The 22,924-nt window shown below is 39.1% G+C and overlaps 1 protein-coding gene across 1 annotated transcript in view; it reads left to right on the top strand.

Annotated features, from left to right (window-relative positions):
• Window positions 1-22,924, top strand: part of zcchc7 (zinc finger, CCHC domain containing 7) — a 105,915-nt gene that overhangs the window by 32,310 nt on the left and 50,681 nt on the right. The window contains exons 4-6 of the mRNA XM_037674339.1: window positions 21,074-21,129; window positions 21,495-21,626; window positions 21,720-21,890. Coding sequence (XP_037530267.1) covers window positions 21,074-21,129; window positions 21,495-21,626; window positions 21,720-21,890 — 359 coding nt within the window. The remainder of the gene's footprint in view (window positions 1-21,073; window positions 21,130-21,494; window positions 21,627-21,719; window positions 21,891-22,924) is intronic.

Below are 22,924 nucleotides of genomic sequence, written 5' to 3'. Positions count from 1 at the left end.
ACACACACACACACACACACACACACACACACACACACAGACACTCCTCCTCCCGCCTTGCCCCTTTCAACCAGACAGAACCTCTGCCATCTGTCCACTCTCCTCCGACTATCTCCCTCTTGTTTACCCCTTCTCCTCCTGCTCTTCCAGCACCTCCCTCCCTCCCTCTTTTTCATTTAAGGTGTTTATTAATGCTTCTTCAATGGCATTTAGAGAAATAGAGTATTAAGTCTTGTTGTGAGAGGGTCCGAGGAATGTTGATATTTCTGTAACAGGAGGAGCAGTGTGTGTGCCATTTACTTTATCCAGCATTACTTTGGGCTGTACGATATTAGAAAACATTCAATTGCAATGTAGTTAAATACTGCAATAACAATTTAAGGTCAGCAGTTTTTCTATTGCCAGTGCTGATCTTTAGAGTCACAGTTGTCGATGGACAATATGCAACACCATTTTATACTTGACCATTATGTATTTTTAATTTAACAGAATATACAGTACTTCAATAAATGTACCGGTATGTTCAGTGACTTTCAGAACAATATAAACCCATAATGATAATAATGTGGCAAATATCAGCCAATGAATCGGTTTATCTCTCGTAACAACAACATACCCAGAACTTGCTTACTCTTTTTCTGTTCTTTCATCACAGCTCTCATTTGATCACCATCATCTAAATCAGGTGTGGACATCTGTCAAGAGTAAGACGTCAAACCTATTATCAGCGTATAGAGCATGAATAAATGACACTTGAATACAGCCCATGTCCTGATGCATGCTCAATAATCCAGGTAGATAACAAGGTTGAGCCAGGTCCTCTGGAAGGATTCTTCTTTTTTGAAACGTTTTGTCTTTTATCCAAAAGACTGTTTTTTGAATGTTTCAACAAAGAAGAACCCATCCAGAGGACCTGCTTCAACCTTTTGGATAATAGCCTATGATTTATCCAAGCTGTTCTTTGTGTCCAGTTTTAGCTTCTCTCCATTGGCTCCCTGTCAAGTCCAGAACTAAATTCAAAATCTTACTTCTAACCTACAAAGCTCTCAACACCCTAGCTCCATCTTAGAGATCTTATTGTTCCATATTTTTCTAACAGAGCACTTCCCTCTCAGACTGCAGGCTACTTGCGATTCCTGGAGTTTACAAGAGCAAAATGGGAGGAAGATCTTTCAGTTATCAGGCTCCTCTCTTGTGGAACCAACTTCCAGTTTCTGTCCATAAGGCTGACACATTGTCCAGTTTTGACTGGGATTAAGACTTTCCTTTTGTGATAAATCCTATAGTTAGGGTCTGCTTGTTATGCTGCCATAGGCTTAGACTACTTGAGGACAAATTGACGTCATTTCCTTAAAATAATTGTTAAAATTGAATAGTTTTTATTTGATACTATTTCTATCTTAGCATGTGATTCTTGACCTGCCATTGTGTATCTGTTCCTCCTTCCTGTTCCTCTCAAACCCAGTCAGTCGAAGCAGATGACCCCTTGTCCTGAGCCCGGTTCTGCTAAAGGTTTCTTCCTAATGAGGGAGTTTTTCTTTTCCACTGTCGCCTTCATGCTTGCTCAAGATGAGAGTTCTGTGATGGAGTTAAATTCACAGCAGTCTGCTCCTCAGATAAATAACTTTGTTAACCTACTTTTTATATATATGAATGTTTTTGTTCATTGCCCTGAGATGGCTTCTGTTGTGACTTGGTGCTGTATAAATAAACTGAATTGAATTGAATTGTTATTGATATTGTGCACATTGATATTGCACTGACAGTTTTAAGCATATTATCATGGTCCTTGCAACTCTGGAAATCAGAGAAACAAAATGACTCACATTTTCCAGACAGTGGAAACTCAGGGAATTTATTTAACACTGATCTACTGATTAAAAGATCATTTTTCAGATATTTTTACATTTACTTATATTAATGTTAGCATTCTAGTATCATTGAGTCCATGTTCGGCTTCTATAGTACACTGCATGTCCCAAAAAAAAGTCGCCATCAAAAAGAAGGTAACGCTAATATTTCGTTGGAGCGCCTTTAGCTTTGATTACGGCATGCATTTGCTGTGGCATTGTTTCGATAAGCTTCTGCAATGTTACAAGGTCTATTTCCATCCAGTGTTGCATTAATTTTTCTCCAAGCTCTTGCATTGATGACTAGGGACTAGGCATGAGGGGTGCATCACTTCACCTGCCTCTCTTCTTACCCTGATGCACCCATCACTCTGGAACAGGGTAAATCTGAACTCATCAGGTCAAATGACCTTCTTCCATTGCTCCAGAGTCCAATCTTTATTCTCCCTAGCAAATTGAAGCCTTTTTTTTCCCCCCAGTTAGCCTCACTGATTAGTGGTTTTCTTAAGGCTACACGGCTGTTCAGTCCCAATCCCTTGAGTTCCTTTCACATTGTGTGTGTGGAAATGTTCTTACTTTCACTATTAAACACAGCCCTGAGTGTTACTGTTGTTTTTCTTCCTTTTGATTTCACCAAAATGTTTAAGTGATCGTCGATCACGATCATTCAGGATTTTTTTCCGGCTGCATTTCTTCCTCGAAGACGATGTGTCCCCACTATCCTTCCAGTTTTTAATAATGTGTTGGACAGTTCTTAACCTAATTTTAGTAGTTTCTGCAATATCTTTAGATGTTTTCTTTGCTTGATGTCAATGATTTGACCCTTCTCAAACAGACTGACATCTTTTCCATGACCACGTGATGTGTCTTTAGATATGGTTGTTTAAGAAATGAGAAGCAACTCATTGCACCAGTTGGGGTTAAATAACTTGTTGCAGCTGAAAGATAATCACCCATGCAGTAAGTATCCAACAGGAGGCTCGTACCTATTTGCTTAGTTAAATCCAGGTGTCAACTTTTTTTTTTTTGGTCAGGCAGTGTGTTTACTTAATACATGCATCCTTACTGATTGGCTGTGGTGGCTTTTTAGTAAAATATAATTAATTATTTGAAATGATTGCCGTATACACGTAATGTAGGCTGCATTCCACTTCCTGTCATCTCTGAATGTGACTGCCCGCCAGTTAAGGCTCTAAGTTCTGGGCGTTTCGTGTGACTGAAATATTTCCAGGAATTTCAGCATTTACTCAGGGAACAATCAGGAAAAACTCTGAATTTTGTTTCCATGAAATGCTGGGAACACTGATTGTGCAGTCCTGAAGTTCAGTTTTAGAAAACAGAAGCACAGAACGATTGGTTAATTTTTACATTTTCTTCTCCATTGCTGACCCTTAAAACCTAATTACTGGTAGGTACTTATACGAACTCCGTTCTTTACAGTCATTTTTCAATTTTTGATTAACACGTTATCTCTGAACTTTCTGATTGGTGGTTTTCATACACACATTTACGGTTCCTTAGATTTTTCAAGACAGTATGTTACCTAGTTTCCCACTCTACTTAATACTAATAGTGTTGGATTGGTAAATCATTTAGTAAAAAAATAAAATCTGTTGTAGTTGTCTTAAGTTAAACTGATTTTATTCTAAGTTATGATGCTATATTTGTTTTGTGAGTATCCGTTCTACAAAACGCATTATTCTAAGACATTGCTTTGGTGATTTAATAAGTATTTGGAACAATATGTACAGAATACAGAAGTATTTGTTGTCCACAGTTTGAATCTTAAACTTCAGTGCTGAACAGGGACTTGACTATTTATTTGAATCTGTTTTCAATTACTGATTGTTTAAAGGCAGTGTTGCTTATAAGAATTGGGGGAAGAAGTTGGTCTCAGAGTTTTTTTTCCTTCAGATGCGGCTGAAAACTTCTGACGGCCAGTTGGATGCATTTATAAACCATATTTGAATAAAGCGATAAAAGAGCCATATTAGGTGCTCCGCTTCTAATCCTCCATTGTTCTTTGTCTTTCCCCTGTCCCACAGAGGGTCTGCTCTAATTAAAGACTAACAATTATATTTTTTTAAAGCCCACTGAGACAGAGATTCTGCTCTTCAATGATTCTCAGACTGCAGAGTACCCTGCCCATGGAGGGCTATCTCTCTGGAAGAAGTCTATAAACACATGCCGACTAACACGTTGAGTTTGTGTTTCTAAGTGTGTGTGTGTGTGTGTGTGCATGTGTCGGAGGAAGGAAAAAGGCAAGTCTAAATTAAAACTTTAAAGCATCATTATTTAATTACCCCAAAGGCTGTGGATTTGAAGGATTGAAGGGTCTGTGTGTGTGCAAACATGTGCTGCTATCCAGGATTATTTCACTTTTTCAATTTACCCTTTTCCCCTGAAAATGTGTGTGTGTGTGTGTGTGTGTGCTCATGTGTTATTGGTTATTGGCTGCCCTCTGCTGTTGCCCCTCCCTGTTCTCTATCCCGTGCATACAAAACATGCCCACACGCCAAAGCGCCGGCAGATAAAAAGGCATTATGGTAAATTCCACTTAATGACAAATTTTTAATTTGGGGAACAGGGCCTTCTGAATGGAGCTTAATTACTGGGGCCAAAGATCCCTCGGAAAAATAACCCTCTCGACGTAGCCAACCTGCCCGATAATGGAGCGCTCCGCAAAATGGGTTAGATTAACCAGCACCGTTTATCTCCACCCCCCACCCCCCTTCTGTATAATAACAAAAATAACAATCATGAAAATTCTATCTGCCTCCCAGCCCCATCACCCTGCTTCCCTCTCCCGCCCTCTGCCTGGCTCACTCCCGCAGGAGGAAATTCATCAAAATGAAATTGAGGTTGCAACTCAGTGGTTTTATTAAAATATATTTGCCCCTCACAGATGATGTGTGCTTGTGTGTTTGTGTGTTTTTGCTGCAAAAGACAAAAGGGACACTATGAATAATGTGGACATTTTCTTATTGAAGACACTTTTTGTCTGCATACAAAGAACAATTTTATTAATAAAATTCAAACACTTGTTGATTAAAGGCTGCTCCTCCATTACTTTCTCTGCAGATTCTTAAAAGAAACAAGCATGGTACCATGGGCATATAACAATAGACATTATTTGATAAACAATTACTTCAGCTAATTAAACAAGACCGTAAAAGAACGGTGGTGGGCTGTTTATTTTTTTAAATTACAGACCTTTAATTCAAACCGGAGTGTTTTGATAGAGAGGAGAATGCAAAAATTACTGGCACTCAGCTTTTGCGTTAGCTCCACAGCTAATATACGGTATATGACATTATCTCCAGAGCTAATTTATATAGTATTAACGCCTGAGCTAATATATATATATATATATAGCATTAGCTCCAGACCTAATGTATAATAATAATAATAACAACAACAATAATAATAATATAAAACTTTGTCATTCAAAATTGTACAGTGAATTATACAAAATTGAAAGAAATCTAATTTCATTTCTGCACAGCAGTGAAGGAGTACATAATTTACATGAATTTTATAGACTTTTATGTTTAGTGATGTTTAATTTAAGAAAAAGTGGTGTTTGGTTTTTAGTAGCTTATGACGTTAGCTCCAGAGCTAGAAAGAATTCACTTCACCTGCCCTCTTTCATGACAGAGTTTTGTTTTAGTCAAGCCTTGCATAGGAAGTTATGCACGGTCTCCTGTGAAATCTTGTTAAATTCTCAGAGTATGTATTGAGGATGACTCTCTGCTACTACCACACTAAATTGTAGCTCAATATCTGCAAATTTAATTGAGTTATTATAATCCTTAATGTGTTTTCTAATGTTGATTAGTTTCAGCGGCTATTTTAAATTTGGTCTTCTACAAAAAGTTTATCAGTTGTAGATGCACATTCAATGCCTTTTATTCATTAAAATATGTCCAGTGGTTAATGAAATGTGCTAACAGACAGTATTGACTCAAATTATTAATGGTAGTTTTAAACAATGGTGTTGCACAATGTGTTGCCCTTGGAGTCTGTGTTGTGGTAGACTTTTAACACTTCATTTTATAACAGTATCTGTAAAATTGACAGAAAATAGTGTTGTCTTTTTAAGGTCAGTTAGCTGTGGTAGCCATTTTGTATTGGGCTAGGTAAAATAAAGTTCAGTTAATCTTCAGATGAGACTGCCAGGAAGCGATCCATCGCCCAAATAGACGTTCATTCAGCCGCTACACTCAGCGGATGCCCGCGGCCGACGACCCAAACAGGCGAGATTCCAAAGCAGACATGTCAAAGCAGGGTCCTTGTCTGAATAATGCAGAATGCAGGCAGAAGCAGGGGTTTATTGCGCTTTGACGGGCATGAAAGGACAAACACCCCCTCAGCTCCTATCTTCTGTCCCTTTTATTCAGCCGCGTGCGTCCGCCGACTGTTAGTAACTATATAAGCAGTCAAAGCTTAATTAAAAATGTCAGGGGGTTGGGTTTGGACCTGTAATTATTGTTAATTCGTTGGGTCGGGCGGGGTTCGAAAATGATGGCTACGGGCTGGGTCGGATCAGATTTTTTGGGCCCGAATGCAACTCTAGTGCAGAACAGTTAATCATGCTAATGGGTTTCTGCAGCTTAACCTTCTAAACGAAATCCACTCTTTCTTCTTTTGTACAGTAATGTTAGCTATTTCCTGCATCAAATAACTTTCAGATTTACCAGGTTTTACATCAGAAATACACATTTCAATACCTGCAAGATCATGTAATGTAAAGGCCAAGTATGCATTTCAGGTGAGGTCTACAGAACTTCAGTGGCACCTTATCATACTGCCACGATAATGTCACTGTAACTTTATGCGTAACGAAGTGTCATATTAATGACCCAACCCATCTACATTCACTAGTACACACAACAACATGTTTTGCACATCATTTACGTTCTAACGCACACTGAGTCAAAATGTAATTTGTACACCTCTTTTGTCAGTGCATATGCTGAATGTGTCACCCAGATCTAGCTGTGTAGTCCAGCTTTGACCTGGCTTAATGGTTGGTTCAAACATAACAAGGTTGTTCTAAATGCTTTCTGTTGCCATATCTGGGTCATGCGTTAACACGTCCATAAGGAGTGGGCCCAGTCAGAGTGGTTCGGCTACAAGACTCATCAAAGCAATGCTGCAGAAATCTAAATTTGCATTTTTAATTTTTTTTACTTTTTTTTTTTAATAGAAATCACTAAATAGAGTTGCCACTAACAACTGCTTACATTTTGATTAGACAGTAAATTTTTCTCAAACACTTACAATCAGCAATTCATTTATTTTTAATTTAACAAGTCAAATGTAGCATTTTCTAGTATAGGTAAAATTTATAGAAAAAACTGGCAAATTAAAGTGCAAACTAAATAGGTTTAAATTGTTGGCTCCGGCAATACAAAATAAATTAAATGATGCTTGGAGTGTGCATATATTGGAAAAAACAAAACACCATTTTTGGTTTGAACTGCAGCAAACTGTTGAGAAATCCTTCTTTGCATCAATTCAGTCACATGACTTCACTTATCAGAAATGAACACAGCTCCACTATTTAAAATGGAGTTATGGAGAATATAACTTTGACAAATGTTCTTCTAATTTAGTCTACACTTCTCACAATATATATTGTATTTATTTTGTTATATATGAAAATTTTATTTAACAATGAACATTGTCTACCCAAATAAATGTGTTTAAACCGGATAAAGTGAAGCTGGCAGATTACCGCTCGTTTCGTGTCGTCAGATATTTTCCCTCATCGAAGGTTTTCAGCCATCAGAATGTTTTTGCTGCTATATTGATCAAAAAGGGGCTAAAAAGAAACCCAGACCTTTTCTTTTAGCATTTTTATTAAAAAACACTTGCTTGAAACAAAAGAGTTCAAAAAGAAAACCGTGGAACAAAACTTGACACACCTGCACACTACTATCAAACATGAGCCCAGATTCTGGTTTAACAGTTTCTTTTGACATTTGTTCACAGCCAAATGTAGCAAATGGACAACCTGTCTTAAAAAAATTAAAGATGTTTTGTTTTTCCTGCTGGAACCTCACAACCCCTCTCTGTCTGTGCAGCACTCCTGTTCTATAATATAGTAAACTATAAATAACGACATATTGTAGAGTTTAATTTAAATTACTCTAACAATTACAAAAATATTCTTATTAGACAGTTGTTTTACCAAAACATCACCTAGACTACTTTTAAATTTGCATTTGACCAAGCTTCTGTTTGTTTCTGTCATTGCAGAGTAAGGTTGCTGTTGCACAGCCCGTTAAAACAATAGCTTTAAATTTTGATGCTTCAGCACCCACACATGAACAGGGTTGGTTCCGCCGTGTGCTTTTAACACGAACATAAGACTACATTTAAAAGAGCCGTTTTAATTTTGACCATTATGCGTTTTCCCCACTCTTTGTTTCGTTTCTGTTTCCTTAAATTGCTCTTAAGTAGTAAATGTTGATGTAATGCTCACATTACGTGGAAGGTAGGAGTCTTGGTTATTTCACAGAGTCTGATGGGTTAATAAGAAGCACTCAAATTCTCGTCAGACCGATGGAGATGTTTGTACTGTAAATTAATAATATGCAGTAAATGAACAGCAGGCGGATATTAAAAAGACACAGTGACTACCTGTCTTCTGTCAAACCTGCAGAGATGTTTTGGCTCAGCCTCGGAGAAGAACGTGGTTCTGCTAGACACGCACACACACATGCTCCTTCACTTTTCTTGGCATTCTTTGGTCCCTGTTGTTGTGTACCCTGATTGGACCGTGTGGTTGCCATGCGGTTGCCAGGCCGCACCCCTGCTGTTTGGTAATTGGTGTCTGTGGTGCTGCCGCGTGGCGACGGTGGTTTGACTGACAGGTTTGGCCACCTGCCCTGCCCTGGCTGCCAACATGGCGTGGAGGGGGGTGGGAGTAAAGCGATGGGAGGAAGTGGCACAGGCGAGCAAGGGGCGAGCACTCGACATGTCACAGGGGAAAACACAGGATGGGCTTGGGCATCTCAGAATCAAAGATGGACTGTGCTGAAATGTGTTGGGCAGACTCAAAAAATAAAAAAAATCCTTACACAAAGCATCATGGGAAATGGCATCTGGCTTCACTTTAGTTATTCAACAGTAAACAAGCAACAAGGGCTGTAAGGTTCAAAATCCAAAAGGTTTTATGGTTTTAACCTTAGTTAGAAAAATCAATGCTGTAACTAAAGTGATGTTTTAATCGTGGAAATAAATAGAGTTCTGATGCCCTGCCACTTGTCTGAAGATATAATGCAGGCTGTTCCTTTCTTGGTTCTGCGGCTTTTATACTAAATAATTACCTGGACTTTCAACCTACAGGTTTTATATAATGTATTTATTTTTGATTTTGACTTGGAGGGACTGTATATTGTTTTGAATTTTTGTCTTTCTTAAACTATAAAGTTGACACTTTACATTAGGAGTCACAATCAAAATAAGGTTCAGGGTACTAAATGTTTTACACAACAAACAATTCAGACAAAAAGAGTTAACATGCTGTTTTCATGTGTACAGTAGTTTTGTTTCTTGCATTGTGAAGCAACCAGGGATTGAACAACTACATAATTTTAAAACTCAACATTAACATAATAAAACTCGAGACGAACTCGAGTAGTTGATGACGTCATAAGATCTCAAGATGCAAAAATAAATAAATAAATAAAACCGCAAAAAAAAGGTAATTATTTACAAAAAAAAGACCAACAAAACATTGGGAGCATATATTATGCGCCTACCATTTATCATACTGCAAATAAGTCACAGGAAAACCAAAATTATTAGTTATTATTATTAAGCTGCAAAAGTGAAAGAAACGTGCGGCATGTAAAAAAACGAAACTAAAAACATTGGGGCGTTCGACCACCCCACACCACCGCCAGCTGTGTTGCGCATTAGTTTTAGTTTTAGAGATTAATATGTTTATAGTTTTTTTTTATAGGTTTAGAGATTAATATTTTTTGCTTTTTGTTTGTGAAACAAGGTCAGAGGAAGCTGGTTCTGGTTCCGTCGATTGGACCCGGTGTTGCACCATATTCTGTGACCTGCAACAGTGCATGCAACACTGCCCCCTACGGTCACAAATTAATATACGGTGGTCACAGAATATGGTGTAACATCGGTTCGCAACGAGCTCCAAACAGTCAGAAAGATGATTAATTTTCTGTTTCCTTACGGTAGTTAAACCGGAAGATTCATTTTTAGTGAAATATTTCCAGACTATTGATGTGTTTCTACCTGTTTGCCAAGACTGGGCCTGCTCCGCTCCATCCATCTGCTTGGAGGAATTCATTTTGTAGCCCGCGCCCATTGCGGATCACGTGACGCAAGGATGTAACGGCGACGTAATGACGTCACTACGAGTATTCGATGTGAAATTTAAAAACTTGAGAGATGTCCTAGGAATTGATGTTGATTACTCGAGTAGTCTGTTAAAGTCCTAGAAGCAACACAACTATTTTTATTCTGAATTACCAGAAGAATGTTTTTTTTTTCTTATTTAAGATACTTATGTTATAGTAAACCTTGTTTGTATGAAGGTGTAAAAAAATTAGGGATGCGCGATATTGGAGTTTTGGCCGATATACCGATATGTTAAAACTTATTTGGCCAATAACCAATACCGATATTTTATATACTTTCCTTTGTCAGAACATAGCCTCTTATTTAGGCTTATTTGCTACAAAAATTGTGTAAAAGCTGTAAGAGCTGGTGACATATTCAGTAACAGCCATATGATATGCATAGCACTTTAACTTATAGTAAATGAAAAGTGTTAAATGTTATTTATTAGCATTAGTCACCCGCGATGCTGTTTCACCTGTGGAGGCATGTTCCAGGTTCCTAGCTGCAGTGCGGGATCATCTGCACTCCTGTGCATGAAGGACAGCCTTTTTATTAGGGGTGCATCGATTGCAGTTTTCTGGCCAATCACTGATTTCTAAAAAGTCTGACCTGCCGATTCCGATTTTGGTCGATATCGATTTTGTTTTCTAAGCGACACTGTCAGGAGTTATAAGGTCACAATGCACCTTTAATTTTCCAATATTATTTTATTGAAAAACATACCCTTGAACAATATCCTAGAAACAATACAAACTTGTTTTAACTGGCCATGAGGTAGTCCTCTGAAATATAAATGAAGTTCAGACAATTGTTGTTAAAACAAAAAAAAAAATCTGTAAAATTGGTTTCTCATGCGAGTATTGGCCTATTTTCGATTTCCCAAAATTAAGGAAATCGGGGCTGATTTATCGGTGCACCCCTACTTTTTAAGTTCAAAGCTTTTGCCATTGTGCCGTAAGACTGATCATACTAACGAGGCTAACATGACGTCCAAATGTCTGTGGTAAAACTCACCCAACAAGTCGTGCTATCGGCTATTAGCTTCTCAATGACATTGGAAATGACTGCTTGTAACTCTGGTAAGGTTACATCGTAAAAATATCTGACTGGGAACAATGTAGCGAGGCTCAACGTAGTCCATAATTCTTCGGAATCCGACATCCTCACCAACAAAAATAAAACGTCCACACCGCCGACATTTTGAATATTCCTCTCCGCTGTGAGATCAGGTAGGCGTGTGCAACGTCATTACGTTGTGCTGCCGCTGCAGGCATAAACAGCACCTTTTATATCGGCAAGTTATTTTGATGGAATGGCCGATGTCCGATATTGCACTTTAATGCTAATATAAGCCGATACTAATACCATGCCGATAATATCGATCATCCCTAAAAAAATGTTTTTTCAAGTAATGACTGCTGACAGCTCTTAGATTTTCTGCTTTTATTCTCTTGAGATACTTTTTCATTTGTGTGCTGTTTTCTGTTTGTATTTTATTGTAAGTTTTTGCTTGAACAAAACTTGACTAAAACACATTTCTCATCTTTTATTAGTGTAAACATTTTATTTACTCTTAGCTGAGTGATCTCGGGTCTCACTATTTTTAATCTAAGCTCTGCGTCTTCTCTGAGCTCTGATACCGTTGTCCTGCTGTTTCATTTTAAGTGGCCCCTGACGGGAAAAAGTTATTATTTTTTAACTCAAACTGACTTAAAATAACGGTATTAGCTAGGCCACATTTCAGTGGATGTGTAGAAAAGATCTAGGAACATGAGCAAAAAATGAGAACTTGATTCCACAGTTATAAAATGCATCTGTATTCTATATAACATTCCTGTTCAGTTGCTGTTTTCCAAACTGTTTTTTTCCCACTTGCATATTTATTGATGCTCAGCCTGCATGCTTCATGTTGTGTTCCATATCTCCATCTTCTGCTCTCATCGTACTTGCTCATCCCACTTGTTCTCCTTTTCTGCTGCATTTTACACACTTTTGGTGTGTTTCATCTTACAGGAGCCAAGGCCATAAGGCAAAGGTGATGCCACAAATGAAGCACTTAGTTTTTTTTTAATAGACGCAGGCAGAGCTTGCTCACGCCCACCCACCCTCACTATTGTCATATGTAGTGTTGCAAATCCAGCCCTGTTGCTGCAGCATCCAACCTCACCTCCATTTGAAGTGAAACGGCCCCTCTTTCACTCCCAGTTTGTGTGTTTGCGTGTGCGCGCACTGACTGGTGTAATAATGGGTCTGGTCAAGATCTTGTACTGTGGGCGGTGCTGGCTTGAGATGACTGTTTAAGTGTCAGGACAGAGAAATAAGGATTGACAAGTCACTTCAAGACTCTAATTCTGTTTAGATCAACATCATGACAAACGCGTGCACGCAGAACTGATCAATAGTTAGCACACCAGGTAAATGTGAAGAGACTGACACTTTCTTCCTTGTCCTTGGTTTATCAGACTCAAACCTTCCTGTGTGAACCCCATCCCTTTAGTGTGTGCGTTTATGCATGTGCGTGTGCGTATGCTACCCCAGGAGAGCTGGGAGTTCATGGTTCATTAGCCACACGTACACTTCCGTTCTGCTCTCGCTGGTAGAAGGGACAGATTCAATGCATTCACACACACACACACACAACACATGCACACACACTCAATTCCTCTGTTTTGCTTTGTTCTGCTGGCACTGATGAACAGACATGCCCCCCCCCCCCCCCCTCTCATCTTCAAGTAATCAGGGTACCTTCGAGACAGACAGGTAGCATCTGTCGCCTTCTTTCCCCTGATCCGTCCCTCCCTCTGGTCCTGCGTCTCCCTCTTTTCCATGCCATTGTGTTGTATTGCCCTTGATGATGGAATGATAAAATAATGAACGAGTGGGTCGTCTTGCAGAATTAAAGTCACGGCACCCACGGTGCGTCCTGTTAATGGCACGTTCACGAACAGTTTGACTCTGATCAAACTTTGCTCACTGGCATTGGTGTTTTCCCCTTTGGAAGTTCCCACCATCAATGAGAGATAAAGCTCCCCCCCTTTTTTCTAGTTAAGATTTGTCTACTTTGACCTCTAAGACGAACGTTAGGAGCGCCTCACTGTTGGATCTGTTGAAAATGTAATCAGCACAGCTCAGGCCTCTTGTGAGGCTGTTCAGCTGCTCGAGGAAGCTGCTGCCATCTGCCCTCTCAGCTCCAGACTCCTCCAGATCTGCCGGGCTGCGATGGAACGAGGCTACGCAGGGTTTGGTTTTGAACAGGGCCTCCAGCTCGATTAGCATATTTTCACCCTGTGTACAGACAACAGACCCCCCCCAACCACCCTCTTCACCCCACCTCCCACCCATGTGTTTGATTCCTCGTCCGTGACAAAGAGCTTCACCCTTTATCCATGTGTGTGTTGGGTTGGTGAGATGGGGGGTGGCCCTTAGATTAAGGGAAAGCTTCCTGCTCTTTATTTGGGGAGTACCCCCGGGAGACGCTTTGGGAATGACTTTCGTTGGGTCACTAACGCCTACTTATACACACACGCACGCACACACAAATGCACATGCACACCTTTCACCCCTGCTCTTTTTCAGGCTGCCCTTTGGCCACGCACTGGTTGTTGTGTAACACCAGCTAAGCGTGCAAAGACACAAACACATGTCCCACCGAGGCCTTCTAGTCTGTTCATACACTGCCTGGCCAAAAAAAGTCGTCATCAAAAAAAGGTCACACACTAATATTTCATTGGACCTCCTTTAGCTTTGATTATGGCATGCATTCGCTGTGGCATTGTTTCGATCAGCTTCTGCAATGTTGCAAGATCTATTTCAGAGTCAGAGGTTCTTTATTGTCGTTCGCACCACATGTGGTGGAACGAAATTATGTACACAGGGTCCCAGTTACATCCAACAATAAAATGTAAAAGAAAAACAATGATAACATCTAAGATATGAACTAAGAAAAACATCAACTAAAAATACACTAAGCACTAATAGCATAAAAACATTACGTCGAACAGCAGCACGAACATGAGCATGAGTTTGTGTGAGCAGATGAGCACGAATGAACACATCACCATGAAACAGATCAGCAGCATTTCCATCCAGTGTTGCATTAATTTTTCACCAAGATCTTGTATTGATGACAAGGCACTAGGCATGATGAGTGCATCACTTCACCTGCCTCTCTTCTTACCCTGATGCACCCATCACTCTGGAACAGGGTAAATCTGGACTCATCAGACCACATGACCTTCTTCCATTGCTCCAGAGTCCAATCTTTATGCTCCCTATCAAATTAAAGCCTTTTTTCCTGGTTAGCCTCACTGATTAGTGGTTTCCTTAAGGCTACACAACTGTTCAGTCCCAATCCCTCGAGTTCCCTTCGCATTGTATGTGTGGAAATGCTCTTACTTTCACTATTAAACAAAGCCCTGAGTGCTACTGTTGTTTTTCTTCCTTTTGATTTCACCAAATGTTTAAGTGATCGTCGATCACGATCATTCAGGATTTTTTTCCGACTACATTTCTTGCTCAAAGACGATGGGTCCCTACTATCCTTCCAGTTTTTAATAATGTGTTGGACAGTTCTTAACCCAATTTTAGTAGTTTCTGCAATCTCCTTAGATGTTTTCTCTCTGCTTGATGCCAATGACTTGACCTTTCTCAAACAGACTGACATCTTTTCCATGACCAAGCGATGTGCCTTTCAACATGGTTGTTTAAGAAATGAGAAGCAACTCATTGCACCAGTTGGGAGTTAAATAACTTGTTGCAGCTGAAAGATAATCACCCATGCAGTAATTATGATTGGGGAGTGGTGGCGCAGAGGTTAGAAGATGGGCCTGTGATCGGAAAGTTGCAGGTTCAACTCCCGGTATCGTCAACATCAAAATGTGGGTGGAAAATGTGAAACACCCACACCTGCCTCCACCCTCATTCGCCCCACTCTGGGCCCCTGAGCAAGGACCTTAACTAGGGGTTGAACGAGTATATAATTTTTAAACTCGACATTAACATAATAAAACCCGAGTAGAACTCGAGTATTTGATGACGTCATAGATCTCAAGATACAAAAATAAATAAATAAATAAAACTCCAAAAAAATGTAATTATTTACAAAAAAAGACCAACAAAACATTGGGAGCGTATATTATGCTCCTACCATTTATCATACTGCAAATAAGTCACAGGAAAAACTAAACCATTAGTTATTATTATTAAACTGCAAACGTGAATAAACATGCAGCACATCAAAAACGAAACTTAAACCGAAACTGGTTCTGGTTCAGTGGATTGGACCCGGTGTTACACCATACTCTGTGACCTGCAACAGTGCAACACCGCCCCCTACGGTCATACGTGGTCACATAATATGACGTCACTACGGATACCCGACTTTACATTTTTAACATTGATAGATGTCCTAGCAATCGATGTGTAGATTACTCGAGTACTCTGTTAATGCCCTAACCTTAACCCCCACCATTTGCTCCCTAAACAGGTCTCTCTTGAAAATGAGTTCTCGTGACTCAATGAGATTACCTGTATAAATAACGGGTAAATGAAAAAAATAATTATCCGGTAGGAGGCTCGTACTTATTTGCTTAGTTGAATCTAGGTGGCAACTGTTTTTTGGCCAGGCACTGTATTAGGAGGCCCTTTTAACACTCCTCTTTACAATAACAGATGTTGCTAGCTACAATAAAATAGCTTACTCTAATTTGGCAATGAGTAAAAAGAACCCATCATTCTGCAGGCTCCTTCAGAAAAGTACACTTTAGCTGACATTTTACATTAAAGATAAAAGCATCAGTTGGGTGACATTTCTCAACTGAAAATACCAAAAAGAACTTAAAGTTTTCACATATTTGAAACTGAATCTCTAAGTTGTCAAATTACGTATGTATAAAAATACACTTTACTATGGTACACTTTGATATTTGCAGAAGATAAACTCTTACAAATTGGAAGTGTGATGATGTGCACACAGTAGATTCATTAAAAGTTATTATATTGTAATATATATGCAGCTTAATTATCATTTTAACTTGAAAATAAATGTACAAATATAAAAATGTAGCATGCAGATACAGATGGTTTATAGATGCCTTTTCTCTCAGGAACGCTACTTTGCCTCTTTTTAGAGATGCTGAAGCTATAAATATAAAGAGAATCAAGTACAGGTTTGATTACTACATGTTACACATCTAAATAACTTTCAAATAAATCAAATAACCTTTCAGGCTGAAAGGTGGGAATGTTCTTTAAGTTTGTGAGTCCACATTTTGTAAAAAAAAAAAAAAAAAATAAGTTTTAAATTAAGGAAGCTTTTGAAGCCCCGAGTCGTTGGTATTGTTCTGTACTCACCACAGCTCCTCCTGTTGTGAGTTAAGAACAGGAGTTCTTAATGTAGATTTTTAATAAACTGATTAGAACTATTGTGGGATAACCCTGTGACCTGTTTGCTCTTGTTTATGTTTTTAAAAATGCATTTTATTATGAATGATTTAGAACAAATAATGCATCTATCCAACTTTGGAATTTTGGTAAAATAAATACATCCTGATGCATGCTCAATAATCCAGGTAAGATAAATACACTTTAATTTTTTTGTTGTTGTATTTTATTTGAATTTTTTTTCCAGACAGATGTCTTTATATGCCCATCAAAAGATTGATGTGGTAGTCTCCACCCCATGTCTGTAAAAAATTATCTTGATCTGCTCAAATAATTTCATGAAACTTGGTACACGTATGAATCATCATTAGACGGAGTGTCGTGTACACTTTCCATCACCCCAGCTTCAAGGTCACAAATCAAGATTAAATATTGTATATGGTCTTTGCTCGTGCAGACCATTGCTGCAGATTTTTTTTCATTCATTCAACCTTTATTTAGACAGGTAAATCCCATTGAGCCTCAAGGACTCATTTACAATAGAGACCTGATTTCAACAAAGAATGATGACAACAATGGACAACAGCAACAACAATTGACAGTTATAAAAAAGACATACAGATTTTTTTTATTTTTGGATGTATAATAGTTTGTTGACAAGTGTATAATGTGCTGTGTGTGGCACTAATGCTTTGGGAAAGTCAACCCTGTCATAAGTGACTTTGATAATAGTTTTAGTTGCAGACCTAATATTTTCATCCATCCATCCATCTATCCATCCATCCATCCATCCATCCATCATCTTCCACTTGTTTCAAAGTCAGGTCTCGGGGGGGGGCAGCAGCTTAAGCAGGAGGTCCAGACATCTCTTTCCACAGCCTCCTCTTCCAGCTCTTCTGGGAGGATTCCAAGGCGCTCCCAGGCCACCCGAGAAACATAGTCTCTCCAGTGTGTCCTGGATCATCCCCAGGGTCTCCTCCTTGTCGGAAATGCCCGAAGCACCTCCCTAGGGAGGCGCCCAGGGAGCATCCTTACCAGATGCCCGAACCACCTCAACTGGCTCCTCTCGATGTGGAGGAGCAGCGGTTCTACTCTGTCTTTCTCGGATAACTGAATTTCTCACCCTAAGGGAGAGTCCAGCTTCCCTGCAGAGGAAACTCATTTCAACCGCCTGTATCCATGGTCTCATTCTTTCAGTCACTACCCAGAGCTCGTGACCATAGGTGAGGGTAGGAACATAGACTGACAGGTAAACAGAGAACTTTGCCTTACAGCTCAGCTCTCTCTTCACCACAACGGACCAGCACAGAGTCCGCAATACTGCAGATGCTGCACCAATCCATCAGTATATCTCACGCTCCATTCTTCCCTCACTCGTGAACAAAACCCAGAGATACTTGAACTCCTCCACTTGAGGCAGAACCTCACCTTCGACTTGAAGAGAGCAATCCACCCTTTTCTGGTGGAGGACCATGATTTATCAACAAAGTTTTTAATGCCTCTTGTTAAACCTTTCTGTTTTTCTGTGCATAATTCTAATTTTAAAAATTTGTTTTATATGTTAGGTTCCTGGTTCAAATCCTGGTCCAGGGACCTTTCTGAGTGGAGTTTGCATGTTCTCTCTGTGCATGCGTGGGTTTTCTCCGGGTACTCCTGTTTCCTCCCACAGACTAAAAACATGCATGTTCAGCTGATTGGTAACTCTAAATTGTCTCTAGGTGTGAGTGAGAGAGTGAATGGTTGTTTGTCTCTTTTGTCTCTATGTGGCCCTGTGATGGACTTGCGACCCGTCCAGGGTGTACCCCGCCCCTCGCACAGTGATTGCTGGACATGGGCACCGGCGACCCCTGTGACCCAAAATGGAAGAAGTGGATAAAAGATAATGGATGGATGGATGGATGTTGTCTTTGGGTTTGTCGCTTCAAACTGGTATCTGTTTTAATTTTTGTTTGAGAAGACAAAACTTTTCACTATGTCTTCTATTTAAATTCTTGATATTCCTCAAACTGGACAGGTTAAAGGATTAAAGTCACAATGAATAAAGCCTAGCCAAACATTGTTATTCACTGAATGCAACAACGACTTGTAAAACGAACAAAGGCAGATCAGATTGAATGTGTGGTTAGAAATACCAGCTTTAGTTTCGGTTTTTAAAGAGAAAATCTTTGACAACCTGTAGTATTTTTGATTTTGTAAATGTGTCCCACAAAGTGGCATCATCACTTCAAGCTTTCGTGAGTTGATCATTTCTGGGAAGGTCATGAGCTGATCAAGCTGTCACTGATTACTATAAACTAATAATTTATTCTCAGAACTTCCTTAAGGTCATTTCAGAGTTGACTGAGTATCTGAACGTAATGGATGTGCACATTTTGACTTCACAGCTGGATTACGATGTAAGACCAACGTCTAAAGAATACTGACAGCTTTTCACTTGAATAGATCCAGTTAAAGTATTGCCTGAACGTTTGAGTACCTGTACGGTGACAACAATAGGTAGCTAGTGTTTGTAACTGCGTGTGTTTGGAGGTGAAGGTCGTGGCAGGAAGAAGCCTCATCCAAACAGCAGCCATTTTAATTTGTTTGACAGGAGAGAGAGGTGATAACCTCCCTCTGCAGCCGCTCACCCGGGGAAGAGGGGGTGGTGTTAGAAAACAAGGCGCGAAAGCAAAAAGCAAAGGAAGAACGGCTGAGCTGAATAGTGATAAGGTGGTCGGAGGGGTGGAGAGAGAATCTGAAAAAGGAGGAGAGAGACACTGGAAAGGAGAGTGTAATATTTGATTATGGCTCAAGGCTCGTGTGTTTATCCAAAAGCTAAAGACTGTCAACCAGCTAATCGTGGAGGGGTGTGTCTGTTTGTGGGAGCATGTGAGCCTGTGTGGGTCATTGCTATCAGCACATAATTTATGCTGACTACACGTGTCTGTGTGTGTGTGTTTGTGTGTATGTTAGACTTTCTGGATGTCAGTTACACTCCTGTGGGCCTGAGGAGAATACAGCAGACTCCCTCAGGGTGCTGTTAGTGCCACTCTCATACAGATGTGTGCTGGGCTGCAACTGTGACATTGTCAACGTGTGCATGTGTGTGTCCTCCTCATACAGGAAGCAAAATGTCTCCCTTTAGAGTTCTTCATTGCGTTGGATGATTTGTTGAATTTATCAATTTGGGCTTTTACCGACTTCTGTTCATTAAATGTGTGATGGGTTTTGAGTAAGAAAAGCTGAATTTAACTTTATTTTTTTATAGATTTTGGCTGCTATCACGATTTATTTAGCAGTTAATATAAATTCTGAAAGAACAGTCAGAATATTTAGAGATGGTTATGAAAACTAGAGATGATCGTAGCTTTACTCCAAGGTATTAAGACCTCAGCTAACGTCTTTTATTCTTCTTAAAATGTACTTTGTGATCTGTATACATTCTTTTAGTTTTGCATTATTGCTAAAGTTTATTACCAAAGGCAAATAGAGGGTTGATATTTTAGCCTGAGTGAGAGAGAGTGTTTTGGCTGTAGAATTAGCAAAATATCACAAGGCACAAAACTGATATAAGTGGGACTCTCAGAAAGTAATCAGTGAATGTACATCTACAACTGAATAATTGATTCAAGATGGCTGCCACAGCCAAGCAACCTTAGAAAACACAAACGGCTTTAACTCAGCCACTTTTCCATTTATTGGGCTATGATTTGAAGTAGTAGTAGCTGAGACTCATCCCCAACATACTCTGTGCACTAAAGGTCATTTCATGCTCCACTGGAAGCCGAGAAATCGGCTCCCATTGTCAAATGGCATGTGACAAAAATTAACTAAAATCATGTGACCATGAGCTAACTGCTCTGCTTCAGATGGAGAATGAAACAACCATAACTTAACAAAATAAATAAATTTAAAAGGTATCGGATCATTGTAATACTTGGTTTATTTACATAATGACTTTAATTGCTGGATGTCTGGCCCCTGAGCTGTCGGCTTTCAGTAACTGTGGCCCCTGAGCAGTTTAGTTGAATTGCCCTGGCGTATTACATTTTGAATTCAACTCTCATAAAAATAGCTGCCACAGCCAAATGATTTTAGGAAACACAAAAATGGTTATAACTCAGTAAAATTTACAGATAATCATCTACTTTTAATGGCTTGTTTGAACCTAGCACATTGCCCAGGACATCCATGTAAGAGATTAATAATCTCAATGGATTTCTTTCCTGGTAAAATAAAGGTTTAAATTAAAAAATATATATATATTTCAGTGGTAGTAGATGCAAGTCATTCTTAATACTTTGAGTACAAACACACGTCTTGGGATCATCTTGCAATAATGAATTGGATTGCAAAACGACGTCATTACATCAATAATTTAACTTGGTACACAACTTGTTTTAATTAGTATACGAAAGCAAAATATTACTTGTATGTTGTAACCTTTGCAGCTTTTTAATAGCATTCTTTTTCTTTTCTGCCAGATGCTTGTGACGAAGAAGAAAAAGGCATTTGGTTTGTTTCAGAAAGAGACAAGGACGTATGTATCCATTTCAAATTCTTACTTAAGTAATAGTTTAGTCTTTTATGTTTTTAAAGCCAGTACTGAATAATTTCTGCTTGTAGTCAGAAATAGAAAAAGATTTTTGTGGAGATATAGCAAAAAAATTAGATTTATTAACTCTTTAAAATTGTTACTATGTAATTATATCATTCTTGTTTAAGGTTGGTTTGTGTCTCGTTATGTATACAGTAGAAAAAGAAAGCAGCTCTTTGACATCGTAGTATTTTTGTGACAGTGATTTGGAAAACATCAATACCTTAATAAGAATACCTCCTCTTCAACGATTCAAAGTTGTTCGGTTGTTCCTTATAACACTTTGATATTTAATTTGTGTGTTTCAGGCTCAGATCTTTAATAAAGGCAGCGGTCTCAGGATACAGCGGGTGTCGAACAGATACTTCACTGAGAAGAACATCCACTGCAGAAACTGCAACAAGACCGGACATCTCTCCAAGAACTGTCTCGAGAGCAAAGTCCGTTCTTCAGATAGCACAGTTGTTCATCTGGCTCGTCCACGCTGCATAGATGTAAACACACTAACAGTGTGTTTTTGTGTATGTGCACAGAAGCTGTTGGTGTGTTACCTCTGTGGTATGGTAGGACACATGGCCAAAGCATGTCCCAGCAAACACTGTACCAACTGTGGACATCCTGGACACAGCTTCGAGTCCTGCCGGGAGAAGGCCTATTGGCACAAACATTGCAATCGATGCAACATGAAGGGTCACAACTTTGATGTGAGTAGCTATAGAATATTCTTTACCTTCTTTATCACTTCATGTTTTTATGTTTTATCAAGAAAAATGAATTAAAAAATTACAAATTACTGCTAACTAGTTTTACACCATAGCAAGTATAAATTTTGCAGGCACGCAGCTTAGCTTTGTTTGTCCAACAGTTCGTACGGCCCAGTTAGAGCTCATTTTAATTGTACAAGTCACTCAAGTCTTGAGTTCAGTCTTTTTAAAGCTTGCAGCTTGCTTTGTCACACAAGATTAGAAAAAAAAAAAACTTTCCAAAAAATGCTCTTCTGCTTAGAATTTATTTGTATGCAATTGCCTTGAAACTTGAATACATCTGAAATTAAAACATATCTAGTATTACACACTATAAAAATATCACCAGGAAGTCCATATTAGGTGGTTAGGTGGTCCTTCCTTGATTTGCTTATGCAGATCCCTCCAGTTCCAATTACAGTATGTATGAGCCAATAGATCTTAATGCTTCCCGAGTGCATTGACACCAGCTTTTTAGTTCTGTATGCACTGATCAGGATTTATGATAAAAATGACCTAACATTACAAATAAGTATAAGCCATACCATGCTGAGTGAGTATTGCAGTTATTTGTGTACATGTCTGATGATGCAGTGTATTCAACACAAAGAACACATATATGATGTAAACACAGGGTTTTGGTGACATGGTTAAAATTCCAAAATATATGTTGTGTAACACATAGAAGCACAACTAATTAGGAGTTCTTTGTATAGAAACACAAAAAATAATTACAAAATCGAGATTTAAACAAAAATATGTATAAAGATAAATGAAGTAAAAACAGGCAAACATGTCTCACAGAATAAGAAAAGCTTCAAATTGACACATTTAGCTGTGACACCGAACAGTTTGTGATTTACATGTCATGAGTGCATGGAGGCCTCTGTGTAATAAAATGGGCCATCTAGGTGAACCCCTCAGTGGACGTTTGTGTTCAGACCAAAACTTGTAACTAGGGATGCACGATACACATTTTTTTTTACTTCCGATCC

This window comes from Nematolebias whitei, chromosome 3 (genome assembly GCF_014905685.2).
Source record: "Nematolebias whitei isolate Nwh7 chromosome 3, NemWhi1, whole genome shotgun sequence".
NCBI lineage: Eukaryota > Metazoa > Chordata > Actinopteri > Cyprinodontiformes > Rivulidae > Nematolebias > Nematolebias whitei.
The sequence above is the reverse complement of the archived record's forward strand: the minus strand, read 5'-3'. Positions and strand labels throughout refer to the sequence as shown.